We start from the raw sequence: 20,419 nt of genomic DNA, 5'->3' as shown, positions 1-20,419 counted from the left end.
ATATACCTGAGACCCTGTTTTTATGAGGACACACTGAGAAGCAAGAGGCATATATGTCATAAATGGCAAAGAGGTCTCCGGAGCTCTACCACAAACAACAAGAGACAAAGTACACTTCCAGGAAAGGAGCCAGACAGTTTCTACTCTAATCTTCAACTACTCACACGTACCAGCTGCTCCTAACATTATGAGAACACAACACAACACACATGTGTACTAACTGTAGATCTTTTCTGAGTGGTTCACACTTTAGTACAAGATATTACACTGCTAGCAAGACATACATGGGGTTTATAGCACACACACATACACTCTCATTATCTATCCTGCTAACTATGTCCTCTGCTGGAAGCAATAGGCTATATATTATTTATTCATCTTACATAATATATGTATACTGTATACTGTATATAACTTAAAGAGATTAAATGGCTACACTGTCATCTACTAAAGGAAAGATAGGCTACTCTACATTTCCTACATTAGAAATGTGCTTCATTTATATTCAAGGATAATAAAATGAGAATACACCCAGAGAAAAAAGCAAGGTTTCTCAGGTTTAAGGGGAAAAATAGACACAAGCTATTATATGTATTGAAATTAGTAATACGGATGTTTTTGCAACTTGACTGTGACATAGGAAGCACAAATTGCAGATACTTGTAATATTTTGTCAAACCAAGAGTGACTGAGTTGTAGCTATAATGTGAATGTTTGTACTGCATGTGCTACTGCAAGTTAGGAACAGAATGTGATACAGTGCGCAGTGGGTTTTTTTCTCTTCTTTTTTCATGGCAGTTGATTTTTTTTTTTTTTTTGTCAATGGATCTGTACACAGATGGAACAAAATTCAAATCTTTGCCAAGCTTGTTCAACTATTTCGCTCTCCCTCAATTTTCTTAGTTTTCTTGTCAGCTCTCAGCAACACCATTAATTATCTCTACACACAAATATGATGGTGCGCGCACACACTCACGCACGCACACGCGCTCACACACACACACACACACACAAACAAACAAACATACATAAACTCCATCAGGAGCGGCTATGTTGAGTCTAATATTGCAAGTGCAGTCTGAGCTGTGTCATTTTATGACACCATTTTTCTCTTGGAATAAAGATCCCTGGGAAGGGCTCTAGAGTAATCAGTGGTCATGTGTGGGAGGAAATGATAGCCCATTAAGTACGAAGCAGCAGCGGAGGAGTAAACTCCACCTTGGCAGCCACTCTCCACTCCCGGAGAGAAGAGAGGGAGTGGAGAGGAGGGTGAGAAGAGGGGATAAATCTCCACAACCACAATACAGGGAGGAAGACAAGAAGCAAAAAAGGGGTGAAGAGGGGAGAAAGAGAGAGAAAGAGGGAGGAGAAGAAGAGCAGTTGGCTCCCTCACGGCATCCCTTGCAGGAGTTGAAAGTCGTGGGTGTTACAGTGGTGGGGCAGCTGCTACTGGTAAGAGCTGAGCTGGAAGTCCTTTGGAGGCAGTTTGAGGCCCAGGGAGCTGGTTCCCAGAGGGTCAGTCATGTTCTTGTAGCGTTCTCCACGGTGCTTCATCAGGAAAGGACCCCAGTCCGGCTGAGGGGAGCAGACAAGCTTCAGACGCTGCAAAAAGAGAGGTGACACACAGCAAGGTTTACACAGTGGATTGTGAGTGGATACATCAGGTGAAAACTGTGAGGGATAGGGCACAGGTATAAAGTCACTTTACAGCCAGAGTATGTATGTTTAGATTTGGTAGTGGTGACTGTTATTCTACCACAGTATATTTTTTCCAAAATGCCACCAGGAATAATTAAAGCCACACATTTGAGAATAACCTTCCTCTGGTATATTAGATGGTTTGTTGTCTCACGTTTGAAAGCAAAACTCTTTGTGTGAGCCCATTGTGTGATCATTTAAATCTAACATTAAACAGTAAATTTGAGCCTTTTCACTTTTTTCATCTTGCTAGTGTGCCTGTGTAAATATATGTTTAACGGTCAATTTAAAAAGTGTCTGCTCCATTTCTTTCTGTAATGAAATGTAATGAAATGCATCAAGGTGGATATGATGTAAAATAAGTTTGCAGTGTTACATTTTCCATATATTTCCCATATGTAAAAGTAAACACCATGATAATTGTGCATTTATTGCATCACAAATGAGAATATAACGTTGGAAAATAGTCTGTGACTGAAGCTGTTGTGGGAACAGAGACATTAGGACACAAAGCCACAATCCTCATCATCCATTAATCTGTGCAGGCTATTTAAAAAGGACCCGTCGCACTTGCAAAAAAATGTCCAAATACGAATACTCACCCAGCAGTCTGCCTCTCCCTGCTAATGAGTGAAGGATGATACTATTGATTTCTCAGAAACTGTGTGTGCTGAGGACTGAGTGTGTGTACATGGGAGACAAAAACAAAACATACATGAAAACGTCCCTTCATGGCTTCGTCTCAATTATTACCTCAGACATGGAGCCAGGGGCGAGATACATTTTAACAGCGAACATGATGGGGATCCAGATGACAGAGCAGATCACCATGAGCCAGCCCATAACCATGGACCAGGTCGGGTAGGTGTAGTCCTCATATGTCATCCCCTTCCACTGGTACAGACTCAGTCCCAGGATGCCCTGCGTATGTCAAAGAAATGTTCTTTAAATGAAATGCATACTGCTGGAGTGTCCTTGAGCAAGTCATTCCAGTGATGGTCTCATGCTGCTCAGTGGCCATGAGGCTGTGGTTTTACAAGTCTGCACTCCTGGGATTAAGACTGACAATAGTTGTGTTTGCAGATTTTCACAAGATATTTTAGGGAATATAAGTGGTTTCAAGTGGTTCACTTGAAATAATGACTTCTAATGTGCAAAACAATCCGTATTGCTAGAGAACAAAATAGATCAGGGATCTCTGAAATATTCAAACAATAACATTTTTGTAAGTTACGTGACAGGAAATAATTGTCATGCTGCAGAAAATAACCTCAACAAGCAACAATTCTAAAAAATCTACTTTCATGGATAATTCTTTAAATTTTATGAGAAGACGAAAAGGAACTGATCCTCGGGTGACGCCGGCAGATAAGACTTCTCTCCGGGTCATCCAGGGGTCACAGGTGATTTTGCTGGTATCAAATGTTTGACCTACGCATGCACAAGAGGGAAAATCCAGTGCTTAAAGCTGAAAGATGAAATAGAACTGCATACATGTTTCCCATAGTTTCTGAAAACTTGCATGTAACTCTTGACCACTCAAGTCACTTGAGTGCAATGCAAGTTACCATTTGCTTTTGCCATTCATATACTCACACATGCTGCTGGCACAGCCACCAGGAACAAGTGTCTTGCCCAAGAACACACTGGCTCACAAACTAGAGAAGCCAGGTTTCAAACTGCCACCCTTCTAGGTAGAAACCATTCATTTTACATTCTAAGCCACAGTCGCCCCAATATGACCTTCAGGAAAGTCTCTCTAGAGTCCATCCAAAACTAGAGAAATGCAAAATATGTAATTTATTACTAAATGATCAGTATGACTACAAAAGCAAAATCTTTTATTTTTCTATGGCCAGAATGTCCATCATCAGTGCACTGTAGCCAAACTCGATTTCCTGAATGAAGACTGTAGAGCACATTTATTCCCATTTAGCAGCACAGATGCCAGGACATGTAGATGAAGCTGGTAGATGGATTATAATAAGACCTTTCTTCTGAATTAAAAACTATTTCAAAGCTTCCTCTTACTCTAAATAAAAAAAGAAAAAGAAAATATAGAAGGCGAGGATAGACAGAAAACTATTAGCTTGGCGTTGTGCCTCAATGAGCTCTGAATGAGGAAATCTGATGTCCCTCGAGAGCAGCAGGATTTTCCATTTGTCATCGTCACCTCTGCTCTGGAGCCACAGTGGTTTTCCATTACAAACACTAACATTAATGCTAACATCCAGTCCCCGGCAGTGACATGCTGATAAACACTGTGCTTTAGGTTTTACAGCTTGTGTTGCAAAGCAAGTCACAAACAAGTGTGAGTGTGTGTGTGTGTGTGTGTGTGTGCGTGACGCAACAGTATATGGCACAAACAACTTGAGACTTGGTGACATATGACAAGGATTGGAAGGAAGAAATAATTTTCTCTTTCAGCGTAAAAGGAGCAATTTCTCCCCTGTTCCTTTCAATGGTAAATCAATGAACTTGAAAGGCGACAGTGAAAATGGAAACATTTTAGACTGTGCCTGTGTGTGTGTGTGTGTGTGTGTGTGTGTGTGTGTGTGTGTGTGTGTGTGCATGTAAGAGAGTGAGAGGAGCAAAAACAAACACACCGTCAGAATAGTTGGAGTCACAAAGGCCCAGCAGATTCTCCAGAATCGGTTTGGCTGGAAACCAATCATCATTTCAATGTCCTCACAAAATCTCTGTAGACCTAAAAAGAAAACCAAAAAAGAGGAGAAATAAAATAAAGGGTGAGGAATGGCAGAAAGCTAGAAAGAAAGACACATAGTGTGTGTGACCTGGGTTTAACAAGGTCCCTTTAAAAAAGGCATGGGGATATTCAATTCAGCCATATGAGAATGTGTGTGAGAAATAGGCCTACAGGAGTGAGACAGTGAGGGAATATCACTTTCTGTTGTCTCTCAGAAAAGGCGAGGGAGCAGATGGCTTCATTCCTCTGCCTTTATTGATGGATAACAGTGAATGACATGAGGAGGCAAAGTCACAAAATCATTTCAATATGTCACCTGTACTGATGCTCTGACAAACTGAAGCAGAGCCACTGACCGTTCCCCTCAGTAACAGCCTCTTAACACTCAACACCTGAGCTCTGAGGCTGCGTCTGTGTGTGACACTTACACGGTACAACAGAGACACCTAGTGGTCACGGCTGGATCAGCATTTTCTTCACAGCACAGAAAAGAATCTGAGGACTTCTGGATGACAAAGTGAGGTCATTGTGGTGGTCATTTTGTGCTTAACATGTCACATGTTCCTTTAATGTGCCAATGATCATTTATAATTTGTATGTTAGCGTTTTGGCCAAAAACAGTATTTAAATCCACTAGGCGCACTAAACCCAAAACATTAAAGGGCACTCAACTGCTTGTACATGTTGAAAGCATGTCTGTTGCTAATTTCTTCTTTGTTTTGTTGTACCACACTTTTACCACTGGGTGTCAGTATGAAATCACATTTAAGCAGGAAGTAATGTTGTCATGTCAGGTGTTTACTGTTGTACATGGTGAACGTCTGTGTTTGGTGCATCCTGTCCTGTTTATATAACCTACTGCATCATCAATCCTGTAATAAAAGCAAATCAAACTGGGGTAAGCGGTGTGGATTTTGTTTGACATTGGCATGTTGTCTACATTATACATACGTATCAAAAAGTTCACTGACATCCAACAAAGTATCGAGCAATGGGAAGCTGCTATAGGCTGCATAACATATTTCCTAAATTACAGCTTTTTTGACTTGGAAAAATGATTAATTATGCAACTCTATTTTAAATGTGAAATATGAAATCCCTCTTTGATGAAGACCAACATACTGCACTGCTTGTCTGATTGTGTGCTGTAGGAATACATTAATAGGCCTGTATGCACTATTCAATGTTTTTTTAAATTCTTGGAATATATACATATATATATATATATATATATATACATATACATATATATATACATATATATGTATGGTTACAGGGAAAAAAATGTCAGTGGTGCTGGGTGTGATCACAGGTGGAAAGCTCTTAAATTTAAACCAAAGGAACTTGTTTTAAGTTGCTCAGTTACATTTTTATTTTAATGACCTCATGACCTTCCCTTGTCACCTTGAGTTCTCCTGCGTGAACAAAATGATCTGTGTGTTTTTCCTTTTTCATATTATGGGATGTAGTTACATTACAATGTGACTTTCAGCCTCTAGAAGCTCACTACAAGAGCTGCACTCACCATAAAGGTAGGAAATCCCCACCAGCTCGAATATAGCAATGATGACCAAGGAGTAGGAGGCTGCGAATGTGTCCACCAACTGCAGCATGTACATCCCACTCTGTCACGGACACACACACACAACAAAACAAAAACAATTACACAAATGCTTCATTGCCTTATCTTACATTGGTACTCCTCTCCTCACTCACTTTTTTCAGCATGGTTGTTACTTGTACACTTGTGCTTCGTACCAGATCATAAGAAATTACATATAAATCCCTCTTTAGGTGGAATTTTGCTGTCTGGAGGCTTAGCTTCTCTTACCCCACTCAGCAAGTCTGTCGACTCAAGGCCACGACTACAGATATCTGTCAGCTTATTCATAGAACTATTTGCAGAGCATGGAGAAAATGCTCAAGTGTCCTCTGCAGTGTGACATCTCTGTGTGTCACACTGCAGAGGACAGTATAGATGGATGTGATGTCTGTCCTACCTCTGTAATCATGGGAAATCCCAGGATGAAGAAGCAGGCACAGCAGATGAGGGTGAAGACTGGTTTATGTTTCCTCAAGTACTTGGGGTACTCATCTGACACAGAGGTTACGATGGTCTCAATGGTGGCAAACTGAGAAAAGAAACACATGTGAAGAAATGAGGAATTTCAAAAAAGCCAAGGGAAGGAAGATAAAATGTACGATTTAAAAAGTTAAGTCAAGACAACACTACATATTTGCTTTTGCCTGTAAAAGATCATTTAAGGTTATAATACAGTTCAGTGATTGCTTATCTCCTCTACAGAAATACATACAATTGTCCGGGCCAGTTAGCAGCTGCATTACAACTGCAAAACCTCCAGTCAGCAAGTTTAGCTCATTTGAATCAGAGCAGCTGCTGCTGTCAGCACTTCTGCCTCCATCTATGTTCAATCCATCCAATGAATTTTCAAAAACTAATACAGAAAGTAACTCTAAGGTTGCACAAGATTAACATTTGAAACTAATTAGTCTGAAGAGTTTAGGTTAATTTGGAGATGAACAAATGTAACAACGTGGTAAAAAATGTCTTTGAAGCCAGAGGGACAGCAGTGGATGAACACACAGACAAGTTGATGCTGAGGCTGGTGTAGTGCGTATATATATGTGCATGCAACTGAAATCCCCTGGCAACAAGCTATCTGCCACCTCTCTGCTTCTCTCCTTCTTCCTGCTCTCCCAAAACTAATTTCCTGTCAACGTCCCAAGCCTATTACCACCAAGCTGATTTCCATGACAAAGCCACCAACCTAACTCCTCGGAGCGGAAGCTGCCAAAATGAAGTAACATTGTCATTTACTGCTACTGTTGACTTGTGTCTTAATGTGCCCCTGTGCCATCTGCTCGGCTCTGAAGAAGTGCTTCACATGGAATGGCTCTTGACTTTAAAAACATCTGAGATACAAAAGTGTGTTTTCTGGAGTCACATCAGGACTTAGTCTGTTAAAGTAACTGTTACAATTAGAGTTTTATCACTTTGAGTTGTAGTGGTGGATGAATTCTCATTAAAAAAAAACTCAGTTTAAAGCTGGTGTCTTTGGTTGCTTCAGGACTGAAAATAAAACTAACCTGCTCCAATGTTATTATGGTAAATATAAGATTTCATATATACACATCCAGCACACATGGTAATATTATGCCATTATTATTATTATTACTGTTAGTAGTAGTAGTAGTATTGCATAATTATATTTGGAATTATGTCTGTAGCAACATTATACTTGTTTGTACAATGTATACCTGCATCAAAGACATCTCTTCTCTTCTTTATTTTGTAATTGCCGGGTCCATAAAATGTCAGAAAACCATCTTCAAATACTTCTTTGTTATTATCTCACTCATTCACTCATTGTCTAACCAATGACCTCTCTGCTGTGCAACAATGCTAGCCACTGCTCCAAAGTTTATTATCTCATCTTATTTGAATACTCAGTTTTCACTTTCACCATTCAAGTCCCTGCACAGCTCGAGTGCCTCAATAGTTGGTCACTGCAGCTGGTGATAGGTATTAGTTATTATGTTATTAGGTCAGTGATTGCAGTGTTTATACATGACTGAACGGTGCCACCAAACTGATTTTATTTAGACATATTTAAATCTGCTCCATTTATTTGGAGCAAACTTAAGTCAAAGTTCAAAAGCATCTTAATTTTTTTCAATACACTATCTCGAGATTGACCCTTAAAGTTAAAAAAAAATAATAATAATAATAAAAAGATCCTTAGCGATACATAGATCTTTGTGAAATAATATGGTACTGACACTACATCAAATGTGAAAGGTGTTAAAGACAGTTATCACCAACTCTGGTACTTGTCATAGCCTCTGTTAGTGCTCTTGTTTTGGTTGTAGGGCACATTTAAGATTAGTTCATGACTTCTAACTTCTACCAGCTGTTAATTTCACTGAGATACCCGCCCTGCACCAAAACAACAGACAAACACTGACTGAAGACATGGAGCAGAATATATAGCAGCTTAACACAGATCTTTTTATCAGGTGTTCGTTCAAGACTCAAGATCTGATAGAGATATATAGCTAATATCAGAGTGAAGCTGTAATCAGCTGAAACTTCATTAGATATCACTGGTTAGGGTTTCATGCTCACTTTGCTTTATTTGTACCTGTGAGGTAGATTTGTTTAGCAGTACATTAAAAGGTTATGTGTGTCTGGTAAACACATATTGGAAAACTTCCTCGACAATCTACTCCAAGGTCTTGCAGCCTTAACTTTGTAATGAACAGTAACTGAGACAGATTGGATAACAATCCTTCCTTGGGTGTATTTACACCTGTATTTACAAGTGGTCGGGCGCTATCGATTGTAATCCGATCACAAGCCGATCACAGAAAACACATTTTAGTGCCAGGTGTAAAGGAGGCTCTTGCAGATGTTGGATGAATGAGAAGTGAAATGTCTTCAACTTAACTTAAGAGAGAGCTTTGTTTTTTTTATTTCCCAAATGTATATTTTCATCTCTATACATCTGATGGGCATTTCGGCCCGTTAGGACAAAAACCTGCAGAACACCAGTAGCTTCATCAAAGGTTCATAAAAAAACCTTCCAATAACTCAAGTAGGATTTATTACATGTCAGGAGTGTAGATACTGGCAGAGGTGGAAAGAGTTCTGAAATATTCTACTCAAATACCACCATTTTGAGAACATTTTAAAATAAAAGTAAAAGTAAAAGTACTGGTCTAAAAATGTCAGTCAGTCATCATCTACCGCTTTATCCTCCACCAGAGGGACGCGGGGGGTGCTGTGCCAATCTCAGCTGACATAGGGCGATAGGCGGGGTACACCCTGGACCGTTCGCCAGTCCATCGCAGGGCCACACACACATAGAGACAAACAACCATTCACTCCTATGGTGTCCAATTTACCTATCCCCAAATTGCGTGTCTTTGGACTGTGGGAGGAAGCCGGAGAACCCGGAGAGAACCCACGCACACATGGGGAGAACATGCAAACTCCATGCAGAAAGGCCCTTGTTCCAACCTGGGATGGAACCTGGGTCTTCTCTTTGCAAGGCAAGAGTGCTAACCACTACACCACCGTGTTGCCCGGTCTAAACATGTACTCAAGTTAAAATAAAAAAACCTTTGATGAAAATTGACATCATACATGCATGCATACCTATACATGCATGATAATGACTCAGAATTTTAACAGATAATGTATGTCTGACATACATATTTCTTGTTTTTGTTTTTTTTGTGGATTATGGCACAATTAATGTTGACACTATTCTATATGAAGCTTTAATCCTGTACTTAGGTGTGTTTTTTTAAGATTCCATGACAAAGCAAATCGAAGCTGACTCTTGGATGGATTACTAGCTAGCAAGGCACACAGGTAGACCCTGAGGTCCTGCTAATTTCAGATCTATTTAGAAATATTTCATACAGACTTAATTCCTGAACGTCTGAAGGTTTTACACAATGTAATATGATGAAATAATGTTCTTTACCTTATTTTATTACCTTATTGTGAGGAAATATAAATACACAAAAAGGTAGAAATACAACATATATGCGTTGAAGAAGCATACATTACCATAGTGTCCAGGCCAAGAGTGAGGAGCATGAGGAAAAAGATAATCGCCCAAAATGGAGACAGGGGAAGTCTGGTCAGAGCCTCTGGATAAACCACAAAAGCTATGCCAGGACCTGAAACACACGTGGGCAAAACACATACACACAGAAAGACATTTATGGATTAGTTAAAGTGCACACAAACACACACACACACACACACACACACACACACAATCTCCACAACATATGAAAAGACTGAAATTGTTCAGGTATGTTTCAGTAAGAAGTGCCGCCCAGCTGCTGCTGCTGATGATGATGATGATGTTGGTTTTGTATCTCACCTTCATCTGCAACCTTCTCTATTGGCACCTTCAACTCATGTGCCATAAACCCAATGACTGAGAAGATGACAAACCCAGCAAATATACTGGTGGCACTGTTTGTGCATGTGACAATGATAGTGTCCCTGCAGGGAAAACAGGGAGAGACAAAAGAGAAAAGAGAGAAAGAGGCTAAATAACAAATATATGCTTTAGTTGCTGGTGCAAAAGGGTTGTACTTATTTACTATTAAAAAGTATAAAATTCTATTTGACTTGACATGGGACATCATTGTTATGAACATACACAGATAACAGGACCAAAAGTGCCCTCTAGTGTTGAGACGAAAAAATGCAGAGGGCTCTAAAAGACTTCTGCATTTGCAGAAAATGTACACAAGGAGGTGCACTACTACTACTACTACCACACACACACACACACACACACACACACAGATTCATGCAGGACTCGTTATTGACTTTATTCATTTGGACAACCAAACCAAACCTTAAACACAACCATTTAATGCCTAACCCCAACAAACTAACACATTTAACTAACCCCCACAAACTTAAGCAGTTCCTCTGAAATGAGATTCAGACTCACTTGGACCAGGTTTTGGTCAGTGTTTATGCTAGAAAAAGGTCCTAAAAAGGTAAGAAATACACAAATATTTCAATAGATTTGATAGTTTAGAATTTGACAGTGTTGATATAAGGAAGCTGATAGAGCCCAGACTGAGCCCAGTATCTGCCCCGCATACACTTTCACTGATATCAGTGAGAAAAAATAAGGAAACACTGAATTTCTGACTGCAGAGAGACTCATTTATTAATGATGGAAACAAATGGCACATGTCTGTATTGACAGTTTGAATTTGTCTGCCAAAAAAGCATAGTTTACCTTTTGAGTGTTTACCTGTAGCAGTTATTGTGGAACTTATTATAAGACGAGAGAGTGATGAGGCCTCCCCAAGCAGCTGAGAGGGAGAAAAAGATCTGAGTGGCTGCATCTTTCCACACCTGACAGAGGGAGAGGAGGGGGAAGAGCTGCAGTTCAAGAGCAGGGAAGAGCAAACGCTTTCTGCTGCTGTGACATGAGCAAACATCATTTACCTTGGCATCGCTGAGTTTCTCCCATTTTGGTGTGATAAAATAGAGGATGCCATCTGCGGCACCAGGGAGAGTCACTCCTCTGATTAGAAGGATGACCAGCACCACGTAGGGAAATGTGGCCGTGAAATAAACAACCTGAGCACAGAGGTGACAAGATATGGCAAATTTAGAAGGACAGGAAGAAATAAAAATAAAGCTTATGAATTAAATTAAATTAAATTAAATTAAATTAAATTAAATTAAATTAAATTAAATTAAATTAAATTAAACAACAAAGATCGTCACATTTTTATGTACATGACTTGTTACATAGATGTCCTTTTTAACCAAACCATTTAAATTGTATTCCTTTTTTATTTTACCTTAATTAAATTACACGATTTCTGCGCACAAAAGCACCCTAAATGTGACAATATGTATTTTCTTTCATTTGTACAAGCTGTTTGTTGTTCCACATTATGCAATATATCTTACTACATTTTAGGCTCAGGTGTGTCACATGTGAAGTCCAGCAGGGGGCAGCATGATACAAGAATATTATGTGAAATGTCTCTTCAGTTCAGTTCCACCAGAAACAATCTGTGTGCACAGTATTTCATTCAGAGTAAAATCCTTGATGTGACAGATGAACATAGCTGCAGCTAAACTCTCTTACTGAAGCAAAGGCAGCAAACACCTTGTTTTTTGTTGTTGTTGTTGTTTTTATCTCTGTCCTTATTCCTTGCAATAGGAAAAAATGTTTTATTATTATTATTTAAATGTATTTAGTTAAGTTGCCTGTAAACTTTAAGTGTAAGAATGTGCTTTGATTGCCCTTTAATTCACACCACAGTGCACAGTCATAAATTATAACAATTATCTTGTATAAGAGAATGTATAACTTAAAACCAAATCTGTTTGTTTCTTGTTGAGGAGCAGACCTTCTTACACACACACACACACACACAGAGAGAGAGAGAGAGAGAGAGAAAGAGAGAGAGAGAGAGAGAGAGAGAGAGAGAGAGATTACCAGAGATCTAAGTATGAGTTTGTGGTGTTTGTGTGTTTCGTTACCTTCCCTGACGACTTGATTCCTTTGGCTAAAGAAGCGTAGACGATGAGCCAGGCCAGTAAGAGGCAGCCTGCCAGAGGCCAGCGAAGGTCTCCTGGATACTCAATCCCTTTAGAGATGTGTAACACATTGTACCTGCAGGTGAGATAAAATGGGAATCTGTATGATGAAATTGTTTTTTAATTCTTTGTATTTCTGAATCAGACGTGTCTCATTTGCAACCATTGTTTCTTGGTTTTCTTTATGTTTTTATACTGAATCATGCAAGTCAGAATTTCTTTCTCGAACAAGTGACAACATTTTTCAACATCAACCAATAAAATCATTGTTGTAGTTGGGAATGCTGAGTCAGCGATTCCCAACAATTGTTTTACTGTTTTCTTTATCATCATCATTATCATTATTATCATTATTATTATTATTATTATTATTATTATTGTTGGCTATTTCAAACTGTTTTTGACAGAAATATAATATAAAAAGTATTGATTATCATATGCAGATGAAATAAACAGGTTCACTTTCCAATGATAATGTATCTAGAATGTAACAGTTTGTGTTTTTCAATGGAAATAAAAAAATACACTTGTTTCAAGAACAGTTTTGGGAAGAATTGTAAAATATAATGTTGGTTATTTGTTGTTGTTTTTTTTAGTAGATCACCAGACAATTGTAATATAATATGGGTCTATGAAACCCTTTCAAAGAAATTGTCATTATAAGAAAGCCTGTTTTTAGCATCTGTAAATCGTTTGCCACGTCCTAATTTTCATGACAAAAAAACTCAGAAATCAAATACCAATTAAATCACACAAATCACATTTTCTATTTGTGTATTTCCTGATGTTCATGTTGACTTATTTTATTGTTGATATTTCTTATTGTTTGCTGTAACATTTGGCATTTCACCCTGTTGTAGGACAACTAAAGAATGATCTCAAATGTAAACTCTACTTAACAATACTGTTTTTCTTATCAACCAGCTGAAAGGTTCACTCACTTAAAGTACTCCTCGCTGGGGCTGACGTAGGTCTTGTTGCTGTCCAGTGTCATGTTTAACAGTTTTGTGAGATTTCCCACAGTGTTTGCGGACAGACAAAAAGAGGAGTTCTTGATGGAGGTGATGTTTCTGTCCCGCAGGATGCACGAGTCTGTTCCAATCAGAAACCAGCACACGTCAACTGAGGGAGACTGACAGAGGCAGTGCAGCTGTGGGCCACAGTTTACTGTCGGCTCAGCTTTTCACAATGAAAGTAAAGTGGGAGTGAACAGATGGATCTGATTTAGAGAAATGAGGATTGATGGCCGGCTGCTGCAACTGTAATGTGTGCAGAGCCTCAGTACCCTGCAGCTGCATTACACACAGGTTTGTTTTTATTATTCTTTTATATTCACAGCCAGACATAAAAAAAACATTTGAGGAAAAACCTGGAAATTGAGAAAAACCTGTTTTGCTTTTTACTGCACGTGTCATGCAGAAAACTCAGAAAAAAAGACACTTTGTTTTTTTAGTATCGCTTAGATTTGTTAACCTGTTTGTTTTACTGTGTTAAGATGCAGCAACTTTTCAACCCATGAATATTTAAGACAAAATACTTAAATCAGTCAATATGTTTTGTATTTCATGTGAATGCAAAAATAACCCTGTCACTCAGAGAGAGAGAAAGAAACAAACACAAAGTGACAAAACATGGCCTTTGACAGAAAAAGCATTGAAATAAATAGACGTGTGCCATGTCCACCTCTCTATAAGTGTACACATAATAATATTTTAAAATGTGCATGATTCGTAGGTTACTTTTTCCTATAATCAAAGCTTCTGTTTCATTATACTCTCTATTCATAAAAACGAAAGAGAGAGAGTGGGAGAGAGACAACAGTGTTGAACGGGCCTGCAGTTCGCGTGGCTGCCAGCAAGGGTCAGTCTCGGGCTCACTGCAGCACTGCAGCAGCTTAGTACAGTAAATTTGTCAAGCAAGCACTTTTTGTGCTGAAGTCACAAAATCGCTAAAGGCAAATTTAACAATAAATGAACAGAAATTTCGATATTTAATCGACGCAGGTCGGTAATAAAACGCCGTCCTCCTGCACGAGTATTTACTAAGTGTCAAAAACGGGAGTTAATCCACAATTGTATGAACATCAAACTGCTTCAGCTGTATACTGCTGCTTTATGTGTTTTTTGAAAAAGTGTAATTATCATTAGATAAAAGATTGATCTAAATGTGTCATGTGTGTTTTAAAATGTGAGGCCCTTGTTCATCACACATGACTGGCCTCCGTCTCTAACACGGAGGAAATGGATAAATGAAGAGTTGTGAAAGTGAAGGTGCTGAGAGTGAAAACACCGCAGAGATCACAGGTCAGGATTCATTATACTGCAGGACACCTCCGCTGAGGCACTCATGACGCATTGCGCATTGTGAAGAGAGAGGTGCTTTTGGTGCATGTGTGTGTCACTGTGTGTGTGTGTGTGTGTGCAGGTGTGTGTGTGTGTGTGTGTGTCTTACCTAACAGCAGCATGTCTTTGTCCTTACATTCCACCGTGTTCCACTCATTCCTACAGTTAGCCCATGGCAGTGAGCCCTTCAACGAAGCGAACAGGTAGTACAGTGTCCAGCACATTATAATATTATAGTATATGGCTATCAAGACAGATATTATCAACATGGCAATCCCGCAACCTAAAATAAATAAATGAGACGAAATATATACATTACTCTTAAGAAAAAATTGACAACTCGTCAAGATAAGAAATAGGAAAAAATAATAATAATAAAAATGTTTCCTTCAGCCGGTTAGTTGTGGCAGTTTACCTTGTAGAGCCGGGATGCATTTCCACACTGACACGGGGCCCTGGCTGGCAAACTGGCCCAGGGAAACCTCCAGTAAAAAGATTGGGATCCCGGCGATTCCCAGCATTGTCAGGTAGGGAATCAAAAAAGCTCCTGTAAGGATATGAAACACCGGGCTACAGTGTGCAGTATTAACCAGAAAAGCCTGAAAACTAACATGAACACTGCATTACACAACAATTCTGTTCACGTCATTACGCCTCGTCCACGTGTGGATCATTGTGCTGATTAATGACTAATAATCAATTATCTGCAAGTGGCATCACTGAGTACCAATAATGATAATCATAAACATAATACAAACTTTCAGTTTATTTCCCACTCGTTTCTTCGTATTGGTAAAACTAATCTCTCTTTAAAAAAAACAAAAAAAAACATATTTATTAAAGTAAAATAAAGTAAAAGCCAACAGGATAAGAAGAAAACATGAGAAATAATTCAAATCCAGGCGTAAAAAGGGCCACTTTTTTTTGGTTTGTTTCTCAGTCAGAACTCTTACCTCCACCATTTTGGAAGGCAAGATAAGGGAACCTCCACACGTTCCCCAGTCCCACCGCATAGCCAACCATGGATAGAATAAAGTCAAGTTTATTTGTCCAGTTTCCTCTGGCCTTATTCTCATCCCCACCATCATCATCATCCACGTCAGCCTGAGATGAAAAAGATAATAATTTAATTCTCAAAAATGAAAATAGAAAAGCCACAGTCTGGTCATAATTAAATGCAAAGGTTCATTTATTGGAAAAACAACAGGCTGATAAAAGTTGATAGTGATTAAGTCAACAGGATGCAGCAGGAAGAAAAACATGTCTCATAAGCAAACGTTATCATTTTTAATTGCAGTCACGCAGCAGCATGCAGCACGACCGGATTTATGCTTCATATTCATTTTGCTTGATGTTACATAAAAGTTGTCTGACTCTTCATTACAGTTCAGCAGCTCTTCATTTAAAAGTCTGCACCATTTAAAGGCCCATTATCACCACACCGTTTCATTACAGATATTAAATATAAAAATTAAAAAAATATATGAATAGCTACTGTCACAGATGTGTAATTACATTTAACAGCATGTGTGTGTGTCGCAGTCTCGCGTAACACCTGGGATTCTGGCCCATACCAAGTGCATCTGCTGGAAATGGGTAACACCGAAAGTCCCGCGAGAGTATGGTTCAATCCTCTATCAATGAGCGTGTCGTAACTGCGAGCTCATCAAAAACGTAATAAAAACATTTAAGAAAAACAAGCAAACTAAACTGATTCAGCCTACATCTAAAAATGAGAGACACTTTTCATTCAGGACAGCCTGATCATTCCGGACTCTAGAAAAAAGGCAGTTTTGCTTCCTCACACATGTCGCTGACATAAGCAGATTTAAAGTTTTGATGGCAGACTGCATGATAGTGGTGCAGAGGTTTCAGGACAAAGAGGCTTCGCAGCGCAGGGACAGTCCAAGCCAGAAGTCTGTTCTAACAAACGAAGATCAGACGGTTTTTACGCATGTGCGTTAACAACTGATTCCTGCAGAGAACACGGACAAAGAGCCGCTGACATGTGTCCGTGTAGTCAGCAAAGATTCGCTGTATCCTTTCAGACAGTGAGTCGTTTTCATGTTTTTAATTTTGCCTTCATTAACCACATCACACACGTTTACTGTGCCACTGTTAATACAGCGCAACATCATCTACGTGACTAGTTAATGTAGATAAATCCATTTTCATTACTTTGACAAAATCCGATAATAACAATAATAATAAGAAATACTGCAAAAAGCATTACAGACTTGCTTTAACGTCCCCAGACATAAAGAGTCGGTTTGCGTAAACTGATTCTCTCAGAATCCAGGGATTCCGCTCAGGGGTCTTCACATTTTAAGCACAGAGGAGCAGCGTGAGGAAAACCTCATCTAACCCACTACACGTTGTAGCTCACTCAGAGTGAATGGAGCTGCCACTCTCAGTGTGGAGGCAGCAGCAGGTAAATCCACTCAGCGACACTAAACATCCACACCCGCGCTTCACTCAGCTGACTTACCCCCGCGACGATGCCGGGCTGAACAGACGTGTTACCATCTGTCCCCAGAATGATTGTGGTCTGGCTCATCGCCGTCCAGTTGCCCGCGGTGTTGTTCTGCTCTGCGGTGGCCCGCAGCGGGTCACCGTACAGCGCGGACCCGCCGCCGCGAGCCGAACCGGCGGAATCCTTCCTTAAGGCCGAGTTGACGGCCACGGATCCGGGGACAGCTGGCGGCGGAGTGCTTTTAAACGTCCCGTACGCTTTATTGCTGTCCACATCTCCCGGTTTGTTTTCCGTGGAACAAAAAGTTTTGCTCTCGTTGCAGGGAGGAGGCGGCTGCGGTGCCGGGTGATGGTGCGTGGCGGGCGGCGCGCACGCAGCAGCAGCAGCAGCAGCAGCGGAGTTGTTGTCCGGTTTGTTTGTTGTAATTCCCGCAGCTGCGTCAGGCTGCTGCGCCGGGATGAAGCTGACAGGCGCGTTGGCCGGTTGTTTGGTCATATCTCTGTGATCAGAGAAATCCTGGAACATGGGAGTGAGAGATCAATGGAAGAGGAGGCAGAGGAGGAATAGAAGGTGTGAAGAGGAGGAGGCTGCAGCTGATTATCCTCACCAACACTGAAAATTATCTTTCTGTAACGTTTTTCTGCAGCATCTTCAGGCTCTGGCTGCTCTATAGTTTCAGCTCAGTCTACCGGGTGTAGTGGTGTGTGTGTGTGTGTGTGTGTGTGTTTGAGGGAGGGGGTTGTTTTGCTTCTCCAGTTCTCGTTTTCTGCAAGATTCTTTAATTTTACGCCCCATTTCCCCTCATGTCATTCAGCCACACACATCCACTGATTTTTATGGGCAATAGACAAGCTGCTGCGGGTCTCTCGGTGGCTCTGCTCTCCCCGGCAGGCATGAACGAGATCACCGGCGTTTCAGCAGTGAGCGGACCCGCGGCTGCGTGATTACACGTGTGTCTGTAAAAATGTGGCTTTGAATGGGGGCGGGTAAAGAAACCAGACTAGAACTCGATTCTTAAAAAAATATTTGAGCAGGAAAAACACTCTTGGTTGATTAATACTTAATTCTGTTGCTAGTGAGAAAATAACCAGGCTAGTGTAAACAGCCTCATTGCACCTACTCTGATTGTTCTGTTTACATAAAAAAACACGAATCAATTAAATTCAACTAAGTAAAACCAACCTTTATTTTTCCTACATTTGAATTCTTCAAATGCCAGAGTATATTGTTTTATAGAAGGATTAAAATAAACATCTGTGTGTGGACAATAGTATATCAAGAAAGTTCAAGTATGGAGGAACATTTGCATTTAAGTTCCATGCACAGCGCAACTATACTGAACATGAGCATGAACTGAAAACACAAAACTAAAAAAAAAAGTCTCAAGACAATAAGCTGACAGAAAACAAGCTTTGAATAGATGATTCTGCAGGTGGAAAAGCAAAGAAAGAGTTTGCAGACACTCACCATGTTTCCAAAGCTCTGCAGGCAGACTTGAAACAGCTGTAAAAAAGACGAAGAGTGGACTGGAGGCGGACTGAACGTTGTATCCGCGCAAAGCACTAAGTGCAAAGCTTTTCTATAGGTCCGTGCATGGGAAAGAGTTTGCGTCAGTGCAGAGGAAGGTGCCCTTCGCGTGACATTTTCTTGATAATAGGAGTTTGATAAATCATTGGCCTTGGATTCGGATTTTTAAAGGGACAACCCGAGCCAACAAAACGACGGGGTGCGTGCGTGCATGAACTGCGTGCGTCCGTTCTGGTTCCGCACGGTGCATGCGTGAGCGCTGGACTGACTCTTTCAAGCTGATTAATACACTTGTCTCGAGGGACACACACACACACACACACACACAGGGACGCATCCCACAACATACAGCTCCTATGGGATGAAGATTTCCACGTTAGAGCTATTATTGGTGCGAAACCTAACAAGCAACATCAAGAGTCCATTCAGGTGTGAATAATATTTGCACTGTGCTGAGTGGTGCCTCTGTGGTACAGTCACAGTACAGTTACAGTAAACGCTCCTGGGCACGAGACTGGTTAAGATTTTTACAGAAAAATGAAACAAAATGAAACTAAAGCGTTTATTCGGATTGTTGTAGGTCACAAACTATGCTGATATAGTTACAGATTATTTATATAAATGTTATTACAGATGGGACATGTCCACCCTGACTACGCCCATGCAGACTTTTGATTCAGGAAGTTGTAGACTATAAGTAAAAGTGACGGTCAAAGATTTTGTGCTAAAAATGGCCTTAACTATAAATAGTTTTTCCACTTGACGGGTTTTACGCACGGCGCACTCCAGGATCCATAGGTTACGTTTCTTTGTGCGTCATCGATAGCAGCAATGATGAAGTTAGAAAAAAAGTAGGCGAGGTCTGTGTATAGCTACTCGTTTGTTCAAGTCTTACGCAAGAAGGAGGTATAGTTTTTTTTTTTTTATTAAATCACGTGTGTCAGGAGGAATAGGAGCCAATAACCACTGGAGCCTGGACTGAAAGCTGTGACAGCGGAGGGTGAAAAAAGATGGCATATACTGTAGATTGTGAAACACTGCATTGCGCAAATACCAATCCAAGTCCCAATTTAATCCGATAATTCAAACACAATTCCTGAGGATGTAAATCGTAAAAAACAGGGCAGAAAACAAGTGTCTCAGAATATGAAATGAACATTTGTTTTTATCATTAAAGGCCTTCGGAGACCGTCACGCAGCGAGATGAGCGGGGGCGACACACAAGCGTGGATTAAACGAGACACAGACTCAAGGAAATTTAGTATAAAATGATACATGTGACACAACAGCAGAATATTCTAATCTTGCAGTCCAATATAAATGCTGAACAAAAACAATGAGCTTCAACTGTGTTATTTTCCTCAAACATGATCAGCTGCAGAAGTTTATTTCTTTTAGCTCGCTCTTTTCTTTGGACATTGGCTTTTTAAATGATGTTGGCCACAACTATTCAGTCATTTGATACAAGGCAGGATAATAGCCTACGAAGAAATATGCAGCATTATAATTTAAATATATTTTTAAGCTCATTCTTTAGACATTTTATA

The 20,419-nt window shown here is 40.0% G+C and overlaps 1 protein-coding gene across 2 annotated transcripts; it reads right to left on the bottom strand.

The window, feature by feature from the left end:
- Positions 1-851: 851 nt before the first annotated feature.
- On the bottom strand, positions 852-19,137 carry slc6a5 (solute carrier family 6 member 5). Of its 2 annotated transcripts, XM_058629604.1 has the most exons (16): positions 18,813-19,137; positions 17,361-17,861; positions 15,826-15,976; positions 15,288-15,419; positions 14,982-15,155; positions 13,472-13,622; positions 12,474-12,606; positions 11,421-11,555; positions 11,224-11,327; positions 10,327-10,451; positions 10,005-10,117; positions 6,406-6,537; positions 5,931-6,030; positions 4,305-4,405; positions 2,452-2,619; positions 852-1,602 (listed from the first exon to the last, which is right to left on the bottom strand). In XM_058629604.1, the coding sequence occupies exons 1-16, from the start codon at positions 18,813-18,815 to the stop codon at positions 1,447-1,449; spliced, it is 2,379 nt and encodes a 792-aa protein (XP_058485587.1). In that variant the 5' UTR covers positions 18,816-19,137; the 3' UTR covers positions 852-1,446. The 2 variants fall into 2 exon arrangements, with proteins under 2 accessions (XP_058485587.1, XP_058485586.1); XM_058629603.1 differs by lacking the exon at positions 18,813-19,137 and having other exon boundaries at positions 17,361-18,043.
- Positions 19,138-20,419: the final 1,282 nt, after the last annotated feature.

This window comes from Solea solea, chromosome 5 (assembly GCF_958295425.1).
Source record: "Solea solea chromosome 5, fSolSol10.1, whole genome shotgun sequence".
Lineage (NCBI taxonomy): Eukaryota > Metazoa > Chordata > Actinopteri > Pleuronectiformes > Soleidae > Solea > Solea solea.
This window is presented reverse-complemented; position numbering and strand designations above follow the sequence as displayed.

Coding starts and splice junctions, on each gene's coding strand:
- slc6a5 (XM_058629603.1), bottom strand. CDS start 17,870: ATGTTCCAGGATTTCTCTGATCACAGAGATATGACCAAACAACCGGCC. Junction 11,556..12,473: donor GAATCAAGTCGTCAGGGAAG/GTAACGAAACAC, acceptor CTCTGTGCTCAG/GTTGTTTATTTCACGGCCAC. Junction 11,328..11,420: donor AGAAACTCAGCGATGCCAAG/GTAAATGATGTT, acceptor TCCCTCTGTCAG/GTGTGGAAAGATGCAGCCAC.